This window comes from Homalodisca vitripennis, chromosome 1, assembly GCF_021130785.1.
Source record: "Homalodisca vitripennis isolate AUS2020 chromosome 1, UT_GWSS_2.1, whole genome shotgun sequence".
NCBI lineage: Eukaryota > Metazoa > Arthropoda > Insecta > Hemiptera > Cicadellidae > Homalodisca > Homalodisca vitripennis.
In genome coordinates this window covers 22,658,789-22,678,705 of record NC_060207.1, presented here as the reverse complement: position 1 = coordinate 22,678,705, position 19,917 = coordinate 22,658,789, and the positions used below count along the sequence as shown (strand labels likewise).

The 19,917-nt window shown below is 35.7% G+C and overlaps 1 protein-coding gene across 2 annotated transcripts in view; it reads left to right on the top strand.

Annotated features, from left to right (window-relative positions):
• LOC124358127 (flocculation protein FLO11) overlaps positions 1-19,917 on the top strand; it is a 299,990-nt gene that overhangs the window by 111,312 nt on the left and 168,761 nt on the right. For both annotated transcript variants that reach the window (XM_046810423.1, XM_046810431.1), the window contains exon 2: positions 17,402-18,083. In XM_046810423.1, coding sequence (XP_046666379.1) covers positions 17,713-18,083 — 371 coding nt within the window. In that variant the 5' untranslated portion in view covers positions 17,402-17,712. The remainder of the gene's footprint in view (positions 1-17,401; positions 18,084-19,917) is intronic.

Sequence of the window (19,917 nt, the reverse complement as noted above, 5' to 3'; positions counted from 1 at the left end):
TGCAATGCTTAATTTATTTCATCTCCTGTCTGTACCCCGCTCCCTGCTCCATAATACAGGACACGACGGCATGTATACCTATTAACCTAGGGTTGTATTATTTCAGATGTATATGCGTGGAACTCTGCGTGTATTCTCAACCCCATAAAATGCAAGTTCGCATTAAACGTGATGTTCTCGTAGTCTGGTATCTTGATAGTCGTATAATGCGGACCGTCTGTGTAAAAACAGTTTTGCTTGCAGCTACGAAATATTGTGCTTACTGCTTCTTGGTCGAAACACTTTCGCTGTATAGTTGCAGGATTGCAGTAACCAAATGCATACAACTTTAGAATGTAGGCAACGTAATGTTGTATACAGTACTTTAACACCGTAGTATCCTTCAACAAGATTGTATAATGCGAATATTGAGTTAGCTCCAGTTCATCTTCCTCTTAAGTGCAACATTTGAAATCTGATGCTGTTGCAGACTTAACGCTTGAAATTTGGAGTCATGTTCTTTTGAAGGGATCCCAAAATAGTCGGCGACAAAGAACGAAGAAGCTCAAAACAACACTCGCAACGTTTCTATGTCAAATACACTCAGACTACAAAAAGTAGTTCAATCTAGGTGAAGAGGTATTCTCATTGTCTCATCAGGTGCACAATTAAGTGCACTATGATGTTGGCTGACTCTGACTAGACCCCCAAAGCACGGCGAGCAACCGAGTCTTCTACACATAACGCAGCTATAGTGGTGGGAAGGGCTGATTCATTACGAACGTTGAGTTTAGCACCAGTGTACGTTCCTATTAAGTGTCGCATCTGAAATCTGATACTTTTGCAGACTTCACTCCTGAAATCTGGTTTCATGTTCGTCTAACAAATGCAATGCAGGTGTCAATCATCCTCTTTAATTACTGGATTAATCACTCAGGGGTCCTAGAAGTGCTGCTGATTTCATATCAAGAAGAAGCATGATCTTCTCTAGGAAGTCGACTGAATCCCCACATCACTTCTCGTTCGTAGTCAATAAAACAAGAAAGGACATATACTTTCGTAATTCCTTTACCTTCCTTGTTCTACTCAGACTACTGCTGAGGCTTGATCGTATTGTCTATTAGTATGCTTAGTTAATGCACTAATAAATAACTATTAGGTCGAGTTCTTGTGTAAGTGTGAATTCCTTAGGCTATTCCTTCTTTGGACTACGATTGATCTTGTGTAACTTAACAACTAAGACTAGAAAAACTCTTATTTATTCAGTTTGTCTTTTTCCTACCACTCAAATTATTTGTATGGCTTAATAACCCAAGATATCACTCTATATACACCGGGTGTCCCACGAAGAGGTTTAACGTTTGATTTTATATTACTTGCCCATTTATGCACTGAACATTTTCAAACTCTACACAATTGATTAAATAGGCTTTAAAAATATTCTATGAAAATCTAAGCTCTCTAGCAATTGTTGAAACAAAATGGTGGCATTTTTAAAAACTATACTTTTTAAAAACAGTACCTACACAAAACATAGTATTTTTTGGTTTTGTAAAGTTATTTTATTGTCATATTGTAAAGAAATAAAGCATTTCAATCAGAAAATTAGAACATAGCCTATTAAAAAACCTACAATTACAGTCCACAACTATTAAAACTGTAATCCATCCACAGCGACACACTGATAATAGCGTTTAAGAAATGAATCGTAAGCTCTTTTAAAGAAATTCTGCGGTATACGGGGAAGTTACTTAAAATAGAATTGAAGAATTTAAAACCGTCTTAATTTACGGTAAAATTAGAAAAAAATATCTTTTACTTCCGTTCAAGATTATATTATTGAACTTTGATTTTTACTTTTTCCTGCACCTAATTCAAAAATTATGAAGCACCATTCTAAGATTCTAAGAAAGAATGTCAGGTCAATTGTGATCATCTGTTCATCTGGCCTGCCTCGTTTGTAGTTGTAAATCAATTTCAGCAAATGGCCTCCTACGGAGTCAACGATGATTGCAATTTAACAATGATGTAGAGGATCTTAGTGGCGCCAGTAGTTGCCAAGGGTAGTAAATTGTGAGCACAACGTCGAACAAAGTAGCCATAACTTAGAAGTGTCGGATTAAGTAGGGTACTTGAGTTAGCACCAGTCTGCTTAGATTACTCTTTATCGAAAATAACCGGAAAACTTTATAATCACACCGACGCGGCTTAGCTTCAGGACACAATTTCCGGAGTAATTAATCCACCTCGGAGAAATTGCTTTCTATACCAACGCCTGCGTAATCTCGTTCGTTTATTACTTTATTCTGTTTTCCCTAAAACTAAAACTCAAACTACTACTGGGCAGAGTATATTTCTAGAAAGAAAAGCGTAGATTTCTATAAACAATTTAGTACGAGATAGAAATATCATACTAAATTGTTATGACACCACCACGTTGTTGTTTGTTGTGGTTCTGCTGCATCTTATTGTTTAGAATAAACAAGAACACATTTTCGAACTAGTTTGTATATTCTGTACTGTATTGCTTACATTCAGATGGAAAAAATAATATTTTACAAATTACAAACACCATTAAAAAATACGTTTACAAATTCGTAGTTCAAATAAGTATTTTTGATAATTTCAGTTATTATTACGTGTTTTTTTTATATTAAAAATACCAACAGTACAGGAATGATTTATAATATTAATATAACCACATGAATCTGCAAACAAGGAGTAGGTTTCTTGTTATTTGAATGAACAAAGTGTTATGGCCTGGTAAGGATAGTTTAAAACAGTTAAATTACATCTTATATAGAGTGTATACTGTTTGTCTACATTAATTAAGTAGGAACGAAACAGAATAATCGTTTCTAAAAAGTAAGATTAGAAATATGCATTATTGTCAATTCTTTATGTATTAAGATTAACTGATAAAGTTTGAATAGTAGATAGAAATTTAAAAAATTAGAGCCGAATTTAAAACACACAACAAATTGAAACAAAGTTTCGTGAAAACAAAATAAAAAGTGGCACGTTATATTTCAAACGCTGTGTTTGCAGTTAAAACAGCAGTTGTATCAAAAATACATAGGTGAGACAATAATACCTCTAAAAATTATAACGAAATTAACAGAAATATAACAATTGTTCGTTGTTGCTGGTTCGGCTAATGTCATATGAATTGGATAAAGTTATATACAGGGTGATTCAAAACTAAACGGCAATCTCTCGGGAGCTTATTCTATAGCTAAAAACAAGTAAAAAAGTTCATATAACCATATGCCCGGAAACGCTTCGTTAGCGAGTTACGCCTAGCGAAAGATTTCGCCCGGATTTCAGAACCCTTGGTGAAGTCAGGCCGTATAAAAATGGTAAAGGTAGTTACAAAGATACAAATACGATTGTTTTTTATGTTTTTATATCTGACAAATTTATTAAAATTCGTCCCAGAGCTGTAAATGCAATACTTTCAGAGATATCTTACGTAAAACACAAGAATTGGTGCAAAGAAATAACACATTTTTGTGTTTAACGTAAGATTACTTCCATAAATGTTAAATAAAGGTCATTTTTTTCTTAAACAGATTTGTAGAACATTTAATTCTGAAAAGATTCATGTGAATTACTTAGGAAAAAAATTAATAATAGGTATTGAAATTTAGCTTTATTTAAAAATAAAACAGACGCACAAAAATGCATATTCTTATCTGCGTGTTGATCAGCTGATATTGCCAACCTTTGCAAAGAAAATATGACGATAAAAAGTGTTGAATAAATGATCAGCTGTTACTCACAACCTAAACATTAATTAATATTTTACGCAGATAAGAATATGCATTTTTGTGCTTTTTTTTATTTTTAAATAAAGCTAAATTTCAATACCTATTATTAATTTTTTTCCTAAGTAATTCACATGAATCTTTTCAGAATTAAATGTTCTACAAATCTGTTTAAGAAAAAAATGACCTTTATTTAACATTTATGGAAGTAATCTTACGTTAAACACAAAAATGTGTTATTTCTTTGCACCAATTCTTGTGTTTTACGTAAGATATCTCTGAAAGTATTGCATTTACAGCTCTGGGACGAATTTTAATAAATTTGTCAGATATAAAAACATAAAAAACAATCGTATTTGTATCTTTGTAACTACCTTTACCATTTTTATACGGCCTGACTTCACCAAGGGTTCTGAAATCCGGGCGAAATCTTTCGCTAGGCGTAACTCGCTAACGAAGCGTTTCCGGGCATATGGTTATATGAACTTTTTTACTTGTTTTTAGCTATAGAATAAGCTCTCGAGAGATTGCCGTTTAGTTTTGAATCACCCTGTATAATAAATCGGAAACCTCGTTCTATAAAAAGGTTAATTAAACCAGTCAGTTATATAAAGCAGTTTTGGTTGGCAATAGTAAAAAATAGTAAAAAGAAATCGTAACAAGAATAACAATATAGTAGAAAAAATAAATAAACCAACAAGGAGTTCCAGTATGTCTCATCTAGAATGAACCAATAATAAAAACAAACTTTCCCGGTCCCTGATTTGACGCCATTTCCATCTGCTGTTTGATTGACATTTATTATTGGCCACATGTCTGTTATGGCGTAGGTTACGGCTAGCAGACATATTGCGAACTGTGTTGTTTATATGAGTTTTGTTAATGTAATTGTTGATACTTGCTTGTTTTGGAGAGAGTTCTGACTTTTGCATGTCACAACGCTTTGGTATATTTTGTTCACTTCAACACATGTGTTTGGTTAACTATTCGCCTGAAAAAGAGATCAGATTCAAACTTTCGAAACGTAGTGGTACTGATTTTCTTTCATATTATAACATTATGAGACTGTTCGCACTTTTCAAATACTTTTATCTTCCTAGCGTACTCGTTACTGCAAAACTATTACATTTATGTCGGAAAACTTAATTTTATTTATTACAAAACTAAGAATTATTTAAATTGAATAACTTGACACATTACCGAGTTATAGGCTGAGTTATACTATATTGAGACCTTTCAGTATTGGTTTTTCACTTCGCTATAGATGTTTAGAAATTTAAATGTACTAGTAAGGTTTACTACAGTGCTTAACAGTTACTGCATACAAACTTTAATTTAGTAACTTACTAATACTTTACTATTATCCTTACTTGTGTAAGCGATCTAGACTAAATAAGTAAGGCGTGTTTATCTTTTTGGAATAGTGAAATAGGTCTATCATTGATTACATGCTTAATACAGTCGCAACGCCAGTATCAATCTTCGGTAATTGCGTAGTAGACTGGAATTTTAGAGTTCTCTGAACTCCTCAAATGCTTCTGGGTCAAGTTGGCTTAACCAAACGGTACACTAGAGAAGTGGGTGTGCGTGTGTGTGAATCGCTCAGCTGATGTGATAAGATGACATCATAATGACGTCATACATTACCATGTAGGACTATGGCTGGCTAAACCTGCCAGTTGACCTAACTCTGGCCTCTTGGGCGGTTTCGCAACACAACACTAATCAGGGACGGCTCTCGGCGTAAATGCTGGCGGATATGGGTTCTAATGGCAACATGCAGGGGGAGTCACAGGGTAACTGGGTAATATAATATTAATATTTCTCATGATAAACTTAAAACATCGCTTTACAGGCAATTATGATTTCAAGGTCAGGTTCTTTAATTAATGATTTTTACCAGCGATAAAGGCATAAAATAATTAGAAAAATGTTCCATCGTTACGCTTTACAATAAAAGAAGCACGACGTTTCGATAACTGGTATCTGTGCTCCTCTTCAGGGTTCATACGCCAAAACTTAAGTTTAAGCATCCAAAAAGTTAACAATTTATTACCTGACGATGAATAAACCACGAATCAGGATTAAGGTTAATAAAAACCAGGTCAGCGTCGTCAAGGTGCGCAGCGTCCTGGCTCATGGTTTAGTGTAGTTTATGTAAGCAACGAACCATTTCTTTATTTATGTTATTTAATCAGGTTCTTTCTTAACACCTGAGAAATACAGCAAATACTGTCCTCGAAACGTCATTTATTTTTTTTATTTTTACTGTAACAATTAGAGGATTTTTTTGTGCATTTGTATTTCAACTAATACTACATAACACATACTAATTAGGTAAACATTATTCTAATAAACTATATATTACATTGTTTCGTGAGCTAAGGTCGAGTTTTATTTGTTGTTAGTTGTAAATTACAAAGGAAATTCTGATTATTAAACATTAAACGATCAAAGATTATAGGCTATATTACATTAATCAGTAGATTAAGTAGAAATTTAAAATCTTTTTCTTGGGTACAATGTGCTTAGAAGAGGGGAGAGGGTCCCTTCTCTCTCTTTAGAGCCGCCACTGCGACTCGTACTAGCTTTGGCTAATTGTTAGTTTTCCTGTTTGTTTACATCACGTCACTCCATTCACGACGTATACATAATCGCTGTACGTGCCTGAGGCATAACATTGTTACAGTCGACTCTGCAAGTATGTTTATACTCTAAACTTGACCTCACCTCACTACAGTGTCAATATTACACCAATGGTCGAGGATAACATAACATTCTTACAGTCGACTCTGCAAGTAGTGTTTATACTCTAAACTTGACCTCACCTCACTACAGTGTCAATATTACACCAATGGTCGAGGATAACATAACATTGTTACAGTCGACTCTGCAAGTAGTGTTTATACTATAAACTTGACCTCACTGCAGTGTCAATATTACACCAATGGTCGAGGATAACATAACATTGTTACAGTCGACTCTGCAAGTAGTGTTTATACTCTAAACTTGACCTCACCTCACTACAGTGTCAATATTACACCAATGGTCGAGGATAACAACATTGTTACAGTTCGGACTCTGCAAGTAGTGTTTATACTATAAACTTGACCTCTGCAGTGCACAGTGTCAATATTACACCAATGGGCGAGGATAACATAACATTGTTACAGTCGACTCTGCAAGTAGTGTTTATACTCTAAACTTGACCTCACTATAGTGTCAATATTACACCAATGGTCGAGGATAACATAACATTCTTACAGTCGACTCTGCAAGTAGTTTTTATACTCAAAACTTGACCTCACTACAGTGTCAATATTACACCAATGGTCGAGGATAACATAACATTCTTACAGTCGACTCTGCAAGTAGTGTTTATACTCTAAACTTGACCTCCTTACGGTGTCAATATTACACCAATGGTCGAGTATAACATAACATTCTTACAGTCGACTCTGCAAGTAGTTTTTATACTCAAAACTTGACCTCACTACAGTGTCAATATTACACCAATGGTCGAGGATAACATAAAATTATTACAGCCGGCTATCAAGTAGTGTTTTTACTCTAAACTTAACCTTACTACAGTGTCAGAAATATATATATATATATATATATATATATATATATATATATATATATATATATATAGAAATTAAGTTTAAATTGTTGTAATGTTTCTTTTTTAATAACCTTTAATTTTATGTGCCACGTGAACTATTGACCTATGCTCTCTTATAAAAGGTTTTGGGCACGGAGTGCAAAGATTTTCAAATTTGAAAATTTTGGTGCTGTAAGAAAAACTTACAAATAAAGCGACATACCGTTCGAAAGCGTATCTTGTGCTTTTTCCAACATAAAAAAATTGGAACTCGCAAATGTAAATACGAAAGTATTACAGTAAAAAAGAATATCTGAAAAATTCTCTACCATTTGGACAAGACTTGAGATAGTTTCAAAATTTGTGCCGCATTCTTCAGCGTTCAAAGACTTTTAAAACCATGTACCACATGGCCTATTTTGATATTGGAAATTTTTGAGATTCGAAAACTATGACTCTCATTTTCGGGCACATTTTGTATTTTAATTTTGCGACGTTAGCCGTAGGAGATTTATTAGGGTTACAGTTTATTGCGTCGCTCTATGTAAAACGGTTAAACCACAGGAGAGTGCAGCTGGGTGGTCTGAACACTCTGTATATTGCTTTGTTCTTACCAAAATCCAATAAAACGTGTTAAACTTAGATTGCACACGATCCAGAAGATGTGGCTTCTGCCCAATGCAGCGCAACCTAACAAGTTGCTACAGTTCATTTCGGCAACCAGCACAAGTAATGTACCTGGGCCAGGGCCATATCTGTGTGTAAAGCTATGCTAATGTCCCACTCATCTACATCTGAGAGTATTGTCTGTCTGTCTGTACCGGTGGCCGGCGTGGCCGGGTTGACCCTGACCGCCATTGTGGCGAGGGGCGGCTCACGCCGGTGACGTCACCAGTCACTACTATTATCTCACAAGGACACACTCACGTTCACTTTGATTTCCTATGTGATTTACTGACATCGTTAACTGAAAGACTCTTCACGGTCGTATAAGCTTGCTAAATTTACTCCGTTATCAGTGGCTTTTTGTCTGAACCGGGAAGGTGAAGCAGACTTTGATGATTTTACATAAATTATTCAACAATCTATCTCTAAAAGGCCTCTTTTCTACTGTAAAGGTGAGAGGTGAGAGTTCGCTAAAGGTTAAATATTACATAACCTGAAATATTGAAACATTTCATATGGTAATAACTTATATATATATATACGTGGCATGACACAAATTCTTGCATATTTAATGTAAACTAATAACTATTAGAGTATATAATAACTAATAACGAGGAGTTTCTTTTCACTACGATCACTAAAAATAATAATAGTACTACAATTAATAGTTACAATTGCGCAATGAGAGTGCCGATGGCCGAACGGTCTAAGATGTTGGACTTTGAGTCTGAGTTAGAGATAACGCAGATTCGAATCCTGTCTGTGACCCTTGCACTGTTTATCAGTACCATCAACCTCGTACTGTATCGACTCTCCCCCTTATTCTGTTTTATAAGATCCTCGCACAGGCCAGTGGCCCATGAGGACGGGTAGAATAAGGCATCAAAGGGGATCGGATTCTCCTTAAAAAAAAAAAAAAAAAAAAAAAAAAAAAAATAGCATTTTGTAATGGAAAAACTATTTTTACTATTTATAAATTTATTTTCAATGAATAAAAACAAAGTTGATTGGATGAGGTTTCCCAAATTAGGGAAAAGGTTTTGGTTACCAACAAAGCATAACCAACTATATTGTGCCTGAAGGTTCTTTACAGTTTATCACCAACTAGAAATGCGCTCTTAGTAGATTTATCACTTATTATTTCCCGTAAGAGTTACTTTCTCCTATGAATACAATTTACGAATAGAAAGGTTTTCTCAGAGATTATTCTCATACTCGCCACTGTGTCGTGCTCAACGGATGCGTGCTCAACATGTCCTGTGGGTTAAAAATGGATAGTCGTTATAAGCACGGGACCTGGGGAACTGCGATATGCACGGCTGCGCCAGGCTGGATGCCCGGTTGACCCTAGTCCTGGGGATGTGACGTGCGTTGCGTGTTTTCCACTTCTATTGTTCATTCATCGAGCATTCTCTAGGATACTATTACCTGACAATTTACACTAAGAAAGGTTTAGCGTGTGCATAATGAATTCTCACTTTCCCGTACCATTCCGACTTGTTCCAGACCGTAAACTGTGCGTTTAATACTGAAATGATGTATTGATGACCCCAAGTGTTTTATTTGCTTGTTTTACATACGGACTACAATAAATGAAAGATTACATTCGCGTTCCTGTTAAAAACAATTGAACCTTTTATTGTTTTAACATTGAAAATTCTATATTCCTACAGGTGCAATTATGTGTCTGAGGTTTTAAGAGAAGATTAAATATTACGAAATGCATGATCTGTCAATGAATTGGTTTTCATTCATGCTTGTTAGGCACAAATCAAATACTCCCATATTCGAACGTAATATGTTCTTTTAATTTTCTTTAACCATGAGTTAAGGAAAGTCACAACGCTCCTTGTTAGAGTTAATTACTCCTGACTGTTATTAAATCGTCTAACGCGACTTTCTATATTGTATATAATTTGTCTCTTTAGAAAATAAACATTTATAATAAACTTTATTTTGCTGAAATAAATTTAAATGTAAGAAAGAAATTACGGATAAATGTTGCAACGAACAAAGAGATATCCAGATCTCCAGCAGTAATGAGGAGAATAAATGATAACGTTAAAAATTGAGGTCAATAGTTTTATATTAATTATAAATAATACAGGCCCCAATTAGGATCCTTGTGATGCTCTTTACGCCAGGTTTAAAAGATTATGTTTGAAAACTTGAGAGTTTCAGTTGTAGGTAGTTTTTTTCTAATGTTTATGCTATTTTAATATTCCACCGACGAAGTACCAAAAGGTTTGAGATTTTTCCTCAATAACGTATACACATTTTTTTAATACGTTTAAAGGCGTTTGGTTGCCTATTAGTTATATCTTTAACATATAATAGCTCTCAATATTCTACGACTAAAATTGAGATTCTAATAGTTCATGACGTGTAACATTGTTCGTATGGGGCTACAATTAAGATGGACGTTAATACAGTCTATTGAGGCTTCTTCCACATACGTATTGTAAGAATCCATATCCTCATCTTCATTCCTCAGTCGTTGCTCTGAGGCTCTTACTAAAATACATCCCTATATACTAGTGTAACTACTGAAAGTTTCTTGTGGTATATAAACATGTCCAGTTTTCTTGTTCTCAGGAGAGGTATATAAAAAAGTGACTAAAACATTTCAATTTTAAAATAATTAACTCGACCCAACATCTTACATCTTTTTGACGTACACACCCTGCTGTACGTTGATGTTCGAATTAGGATGAAAATTATTTAAGGTAACATTTGAGTGAGTATGGAAATGTTTCCTGATCTTTCGCCTTTTAAACTTGAGAAAAGTTACTAATTTTTGTTCCAGTCTTGTTTCTGTCTTTCCACGACAAACTTTTCATTTCAAGGTTTTCACAGGAATGCTAGTTGATACGTATAGTTACAACAACTTTACAGGAAAACCTTTTTTAGCGATTGGAATGACTAAATCGATGAATCAGCCTACCGTTGTCATGTATGGGGAAATGTGAACGACCGACACACATACGCTGCTACCTACCAGAGTTGCCCCGACCACAAACCACCAGACTGCGGTGATTCAGGCCGAGGTTTCGTCACTGTTTGTGTCCACTTCATCAGTCACTCCCACGCCACGCCGCGGCGGGACGCGACACTCCACTGCGATGGCTAAGGCCGCTTTCCTTATTGGTGAAGCTAATGGTCTCGGGATGGGCGACTACTCCACCACTCCCTCTAGCGTGTCTAATACTTCTCAGATTGATGCGACGGCACACGTTTTTTCCCAATTAACTTTTATTGGAAGTGCGTCGTATACATGTTTTAAGGTACGCGGTGAAGGTTAGGTTTAATTGAGTTTCTCAATCTTTTTAACACCGCGTTATGGGCCGTTCAAAAAAATTGATAAGATAAATCTCTTACAATAGGTTTACGTTTAATAAATTCAGATGAAAAATGCTTAGTATAAATATCACTTATTGCGCATAAGGTTGGGACGTAAGCATACATGTGCTTGACGGATTACATAGAAACGCTTACATATTTGCATAGCTGGACTGTGATTATGTTATACTACAAATTCTCTTGCATTGACTCTTGTAAAAGATTGTTTATTAAATCACACTGAACGTAATGGATATCTCTCAATGATGAGATCGAACAGGTATGTTGGAAATAGCTTAAAAATATACGTAATTTCAATCCATGATTATAATCTTTCAAAGCTTCCAATAGAGTTGTTGCTAGGAACGCTTACACATGTTGCCTTGCTAATTAATGACCATCCCTCGTGTTACGGTAACATAAAACGTCCAACAAGAATATTGCTAGATACGCTTACACATGATTATCATGCTAATAAATCACCACCATCCATAGTTTTGCAGCACAAGCCGGAAATTTAAGCTTCCAATAGAGTTGTAGCTAGGAACGCTTACACATGATTATCATGCTAATAAATCACCACCATCCATAGTTTTGCAGCACAAGCCGGAAATTTAAGCTTCCAATAGAGTTGTTGCTAGGAACGCTTACACATGATTATCATGCTAATAAATCACCACCATCCATAGTTTTGCAGCACAAGCCGGAAATTTAAGCTTCCAATAGAGTTGTTGCTGGGAACGCTTACACATGTTGCCTTGCTAATTAATGACCATCCCTCGTGTTACGGTACATAAAACGTCCAACAAGAATATTGCTAGATACGCTTACACATGATTATCATGCTAATAAATCACCAACATCCATTGCTTTGCAGCACAAGCCGGAAATTTAAGCTTCCAATAGAGTTGTAGCTAGGAACGCTTACACATGATTATCATGCTAATAAATCACCACCATCCATAGTTTTGCAGCACAAGCCGGAAATTTAAGCTTCCAATAGAGTTGTAGCTAGGAACGCTTACACATGATTATCATGCTAATAAATCACCACCATCCATAGTTTTGCAGCACAAGCCGGAAATTTAAGCTTCCAATAGAGTTTTAGCTAGGAACGCTTACACATGATTATCATGCTAATAAATCACCAACATCCATTGCTTTGCAGCACAAGCCGGAAATTTAAGTTTCCAATAGAGTTGTAGCTAGGAACGCTTACACATGATTATCATGCTAATAAATCACCACCATCCATAGTTTTGCAGCACAAGCCGGAAATTTAAGCTTCCAATAGAGTTGTAGCTAGGAACGCTTACACATGATTATCATGCTAATAAATCACCACCATCCATAGTTTTGCAGCACAAGCCGGAAATTTAAGCTTCCAATAGAGTTTTAGCTAGGAACGCTTACACATGATTATCATGCTAATAAATCACCACCATCCATAGTTTTGCAGCACAAGCCGGAAATTTAAGCTTCCAATAGAGTTGTAGCTAGGAACGCTTACACATGATTATCATGCTAATAAATCACCACCATCCATAGTTTTGCAGCACAAGCCGGAAATTTAAGCTTCCAATAGAGTTGTAGCTAGGAACGCTTACACATGATTATCATGCTAATAAATCACCACCATCCATAGTTTTGCAGCACAAGCCGGAAATTTAAGCTTCCAATAGAGTTTTAGCTAGGAACGCTTACACATAGTCATGCTATTAAATCACCATACCATGGGGTGCAAATCTCCAAGGTGTAACTAATCCTCATTCCATGAAGTAAATGAGATTCGTTGTAAACATTCTTTATTACCACTAAGCATTTCTTCCATTGTACCAGCCCATGGAACCACTACTAAAGCTAAATGTATAAGATATAAATAAAACAGTTGTATACCCAATTACTTAAGATGAATGGCGTCATTAAATTACTGAAAGTTTTTTTTTTAAGACAGATAATGTAAATATTTTTAACTCCTTTATGTATGAAAAATGAATAATTACTTGTTTTATCAAGACAAAATTATTCAATGATTGCATGTTGCAATGTTGCACCCCTCCTGGTAAAATGGAAGTAGAAGAATTATTCATGAGTAAATGAATTATTCATGCAGGTAGTTTTATTTTATAGAGACATATTACATTTTTGAAGGCTGGTAAAAATAAAGGTACTAAGAGCCATTTTTACAATTTTAAAGTTTTCGCTGGATACTATCCTATGTCCAAGGGCCAATGAATTGCTAAGATATGTATATGCAAAACTGTTTAATATAGTTTCTATAGTCTTAAAATGAATGCCCGTGGTGTAAGTCCAGTAAGTCTAGCAGTGCTAACTGACCTAAGTGCACTTTCCCTCTAAACACCCCCCGGCAATTTAAGTGAAATGTCTCATGACACTTAGATCTGATAGGGTTGACTAAGATTTTGGACTTAAATCTCTCTGCAATTTGATTTCGTAATTTTATTACTAAGCTATGAAATAGTATAGCTTTGTACTACTTTGTAACTTATTTCATACTTAAAAAGTTCATAAAAAATACCTCTTAAATGTATTTGCTAATTTTAAAAATTTGTGTATTTTTTATTGCTCCTGAAAAGTTTGTGTTTTGGAACTTAGTACCTTTAGTTGTTTCCAGTCTTCATTTATGTAATTACCTTCACTGAGCAGTTATAGGCTGACAGAATAAAGTCATTGCAAGTCAAAACCTTATGTACAGTACATAATAACAGTTGAATTGAGACAACGCATTGAACGGAGCAAAGGTTAGCAGTTACTCCTTACAAATTTATCGCTTCTTAGAAGGGTTGCAATCCTGACGATAATTTTTTCACGAACAACAGCAATTTAGTTGTAAACCAATTTGTAATCAGTAAAATGGTCAACACTTTTACTCACGGTTGAGAAATTGGAGCAGTCCGGATTAAATTGAGCTTTACTTTAACTAGTGATATTTACTTCATGCTGAAATTTATAAGGCAGTAGCAAATGAGTACCTTTCAACACAAACTCTCGTTGGTTGTATCACCCTCTATAACTTGTATACGAAGTAATGAAAGCCCTAATAATGTAGTCATATTCTAAGTAGCTAATTAATACAATCAGTTTGAACTCTGTCGGACGACACGCGTCAAATCAATGTAAGCTAAACAAATTGCTGCAAACATTCTAATTGATAACCTTGTAGGGTTCTACTTCGAGTCATTGATATTTATAGGGATCTCATAATAACATTACGTAACGGTGTTGCCGTTCCATTTCTTTGCTAATCGCTGAACGAAGTTCATTCTGAGAAACAAACACTCATAAAGGAAGATACCGATTCATTTTGATTGATTTCGCAATTTCACAACTGTATCTTTTACTTTTCTACGATCAATAAATAATGTTAGTTGAGAAAAGAAACGAGAAATATGCGTTAGTAAAGGAAACTCGGTTCCGAGGGGTAATAATAATAGTAATATCTTTTATTGCATAAACAACCATTCAATTGCATAGCATGCGTCAATTCTACTATAAATATAGCTATGGTACTAATTACAACAATAAGGCTTTAGACATCGCTTTCTATATCAGAACTGTTATTTCACTTTCACTATCAAGGAGTTAAAATATTCAAATATTTTCTTCCCAGCGGCCCATTATGAACTCTTCTACGGGTTAAAACGCCTTTGACACAAGGAGGTTCGTTATAGGAGCGATAGGAGGATAATATCACTCGCACCAATCTTGACCGTTATCTAGGAATGAAGTTCTAGCTGGAAGGACTGCTCTTAAATTACAAATATAAGTTACTTTCCTTTCGATATATATATATATTTATATTTAATTATTTATTTTTCTAATATGAATTATTCCTAAATTTTCATGTGCAGCCGCTAAGGGAAATCCCGAAATTTTTTAAGGACATATTACTGACTGAACTATTCGAATCATCAGACAACGGTGAAATGCTCTCGTTTTGGCCGTGCTTGTGCATTAGCTGCTTTTATACAAATTTATGTAAGTTTCTTGACTCATCTCTCAGCTTCAAATTTTCACTCGTGTTCGTAAAAGTTTAATGATATGAATGGAATAGAAAAGTGATAATTGTTAGTAATCTTTAGTATCTGAATTGATATGGTATCCAATTACGACAATAAATATTTATGGATATAATTATCCCTTCATTGTCATATCTAATTCTAGAAAGCTTTTATAAGAGACCAAAGCACTCAGTATCGCACTCTGGTCGTGTAAGGGTAGCACCCACTGAAGTTGAGTGGTTCCCTCGGATAAATCATAATCGTGGTTTTTCTAGGTAATAGGTATATAAAACTCAAACTCAGAAACACGAATGTCCTCGCAATGTAACGGTTTCGCACATCAGTAATGTTACTTGTTAACATTGTAAATCATAGGAACGTATATACACGCTAAGTCAACTACGATGAAAAAGTATTACCGTTGTATTTACTTATATTCATGATAACACTAATACATAAACTTAATACCCATATTCGCTCCTTTGCGACTAGAGGTAGGTGCATAATTGTAGCTTCTCGAGATTTTTCAAGTTGATTCCAGAATAACATGTTGCATTTCCTTTTTTTAAAAAAGCGGAAATTTAAAAAAAAATACTTTTATTCTAGTGTTTTAACTATGTTAAAATAGCTCAAGGAATAACTTTATACACTACTAGCAGTTACCCGTGACTTCGCACGCAATTTCGTAGGTTTTGCACCTGTATGAACATTTCTGGTTAGAGTTAATTATATTTCCAATGCTAATGTTGAGTTTGCCTTGTTAACACGATCAAGTGTGGTCGTTGTAATTTACTTCGTTTGTAGTGTGTCTTATTCTGTAGTTGATTTTGCTTTGTTTTCCGATCAAGGAAATATATATCACAGATCAGAGAAGGCACAGCTATATCTGTCAAAAGAGAAAGAAGATGGATTTTATATAAATCTTTAAATGTATAGTAAACGTTTTTCGACATTTTAGAAAATTAAAGCTGAAATTGGCACATTAGTTTAAACTGTCCAAATTCCATCACATAGTTCTTGTCGACTGCTTCTAAGGGAGTGTTCGTAGTGAAATTCTGACCTTCATATGTGTAGAACATTTTCTAAGGTAGATTAGTAATGACCTAATCGCTTGAATATAAATTCCCAATTCCTAATAAAAATATACTCTTTAGACAATTTACTCCCCATAAATGTAAACAAATAGAAAATAATAAGCACCGTTTACACGGAACAGTTAATTACATTTGACATGCTCAAACAATTAATATTGCACTACTTTAGAGACCAAGATGGCATGTTTTGCAACCATAAAGACCAATTCTAAGGGATTTTCGAAATAATAATAGGCCTATATTCATTCCAGGTACCGTAAGAATGTCCATGTAAAAGTTCTGTATAATCGGTTAAGTCGTTTACACGTGAAAAAAAAAACAAACAATAAAGGCACTTTAACATTTTAAATTTTATTAGGATGACAAACATATGATAATAACTTTATAATAATGGTAGTTAATAATCCAAATTGAAAATGTTAAATTGCATGAAGATTAACACATTTCAGTATTATTCAACGTGAATGCGAAGAATTACATTATATTCGTGCAAACCATATAAAAAATTCTTTGAGTAATAGTTTATTTTCGAGACCTGATTAGGCTGACGGATGCTAATTACTGGGAGTGTTGTAAGGACTCCCGAAGTCTCTTGTCACTGACCTTTCCTCCTCGCCCCAGTCGCAACTGTCCAGGTGTGGGGGAAGGGGTCTACAGTGAAACTGAGTGAGTCACGGTTATGCAAAACGAAGCCAGTGCGAAGCCCTTCAACACCGGATAACATGATACCGCCCTTGCTGGACTTCGAGTGTTCCTCAGATTGTTTTGTGGTAAACATCGGTTGTGTGCACATTGAATATGATCTTGATATCGTGACTAACGAAGACTAATGATTAACCCACAGCTGGGAAACTACCTGAACTGTAGTTAGAGTGGTACGTCTCAGTCGATTACCGATGTTTAGACTCTAATTTGTTGTAATTGTTTCAGGAAGTGCCGAGCCCAAGAGGACGAGAAGGTGGAAGTCCACTGGCCGAGCTCTCATCACTTTGCCGGGCACATCTTAAGTGATCTGTTGTGTTCTCCCGAGCGGTGTGTGTACGCAAGTGATGTTAACGTCACTGTCTATTGTTCACCGTTCGAAAACGTCTTTGAGGTTGTGAGTACTAGTTGAATCTTTACACTGGTTAACAGTCATTTATCATTTTGGTTCTCAGTTCGCATTGTGGATGTATGTGAAATAATAACCACGTGTGTGAAAGTGTCAAAAGAAAAATGTGCGGGAGTGATATTTGGTGATAATGCTCTCGTATATGGTTCCCAGCATCGAGGATAAGCCTCCGCCAGCGCCCAAGAGGCTCCAGTTGGAGTTGGAGGACCACGACCGGTTGGGCTTGACTAATGGGCACGCGCTGGTGAACGGCACGGACATGTTGGTCACCACTTCGTCACTGCCCACGGACCCGGTGGTGGTAAAGACCGAGAAGGTGGTCAGGACCGTCACAGTGAACGGGACCAAGGGGGTGGCCAAGAGTAACACTCTCTCCACCGAGAGCTCGGCCAGCAGCCTCAGCAGCAGTGGTGTGGCAGACGTCGTGCCCACCCACATCCACGACAAACCCAAGCCCAAGCTGATATCCAACGGTGGGACTAAGCACCAGTCACTCAAACGGTGAGTCACTCACAATATTAGTTACAGCTAAGCATGAGTGAACTTGACTAATTCCAAACAGGTAGGATACTCGGAGAGCCGATGGCCGAGCGGTCTAAGATGTCGGAGTTAGGATCTGATGATATAGATATAGCGCAGGTTCATATTCTGTCTTTGAACTAACACCTTTTTATCTGTACCGTTGCCTCTCATCCTTATTAATTTTGATAAGATCATCGCACAGGCCAGTAGCCCACGAGGTCAAGCACAATAAGGTTTAAAAGTGATTCGGCCTATTATATATATATATATATATATATATATATATATATATATATATATATATATATAATTTCTTCTACCTTCGAATCTGTAACTTAGAATTTTGATCAAAGGAAGAATGTATAAGTTTTATTTCTCTAATACAGTACAGTATTAATGGTGATACACAGACAACGCTTCTTATTAAATTTAAATCCCCAAACAGGGTTAATGCTTCAGTGATTTAATTCTGCGATAGGGACAACATCATTGTCTGAACCTAAGCGCTGTGTTTATAGCAGAAGCCTATTGTTTGGCACTGTCCCCGCATTGCAGCTGATGATCACATGTGCTTAATCGTTGCTGATAACGGTTCATTCCTATTACCACACTTCTTCAGATAAACCCTCTTGAGTTTGATATCGATGAGGCATATCGTTATTCAAGTTCGAATTCTTATGTATTTATCTCCCAAAACGACAATAACATAAGAGAATCATAGGATTTCGGACATTTGCAATCGTGTAACATATAACGATGGCAAATGACCAAAACCCTATTATCCATTCAAACCTTTCATCGTCAATAACTAACTTTAAACAAAGAACCTAAGAGAGCTTATACATGAGCCATTCTTCCTCTTAACTTAGCTTCTCTTCAATACCTATAAACAAGGTTTTTCTGCAGCAATTCTTTAAATCGTACTAACCTATCTATACACAAAACCTTGAGCAGCTCAAGGGGCTAGTTAACATGTTATTTTTTGGCTGAGCATTAGCATCACTCGGGGGGGGGGGGAGAACATGTTTTTTTTCTGTCTGTCCGCATGATATCCTAAGAACAAACTGTCATATTATGGACTTGAAATTTTGTATGAAGCTTCATCATTTCTATACAGGAAACACCAATACTATGGTTCGATGTTGGTGCTCAGTATCACTCAATGGAATTGGGCTGAGCGTTAGTTAACATTTTTACATTGCTCTTATGTGTAACCATGATGGCATAGTAGTACATATAGCCTAAAGAAATTAGTATAGACTTGAAATGTTGCATACAACCTCAGCGAAACCAGTTACGGGACATACTGAGGCATACTTTTACCTTGTATTAGTAAAGGGTCGATACTGAGGCCATAATGTTATTAAATTAGCACATATAAAGTGTTAGTGCATTAGCATACGTAATAGTTGTTTTCTTAACGTATACAATTTACAGATGCGGTATAGATATAATATCAAAAATAACGGGTACTCTTCCCTTTTATATTCTTGACGTATTTCAATATTGATGCCTGCTATTGTGTTAAAACCTATTTCTCCCCCCCCCCCTATAAAACTCCATATTTCAGCAATAAAAAAGATTAAGTAGAGATAGATTTCTCTGTTGCTCTTATTTCAGACACCACCAATCTTGTTACAAACCCTCTCATTAGAAGTGGTAGAGAGACCTAATCAATAAAATTTAATTAATATTGAATGTTTAATTAATAAGGTGTGAACGATAAATGGACGGGGGGGGGGGGTGAAGCGAGACCAGCTACATCAACGCAATATTCTATTAAAACAGCTGGTATTCGTGCTCATACTCTTGT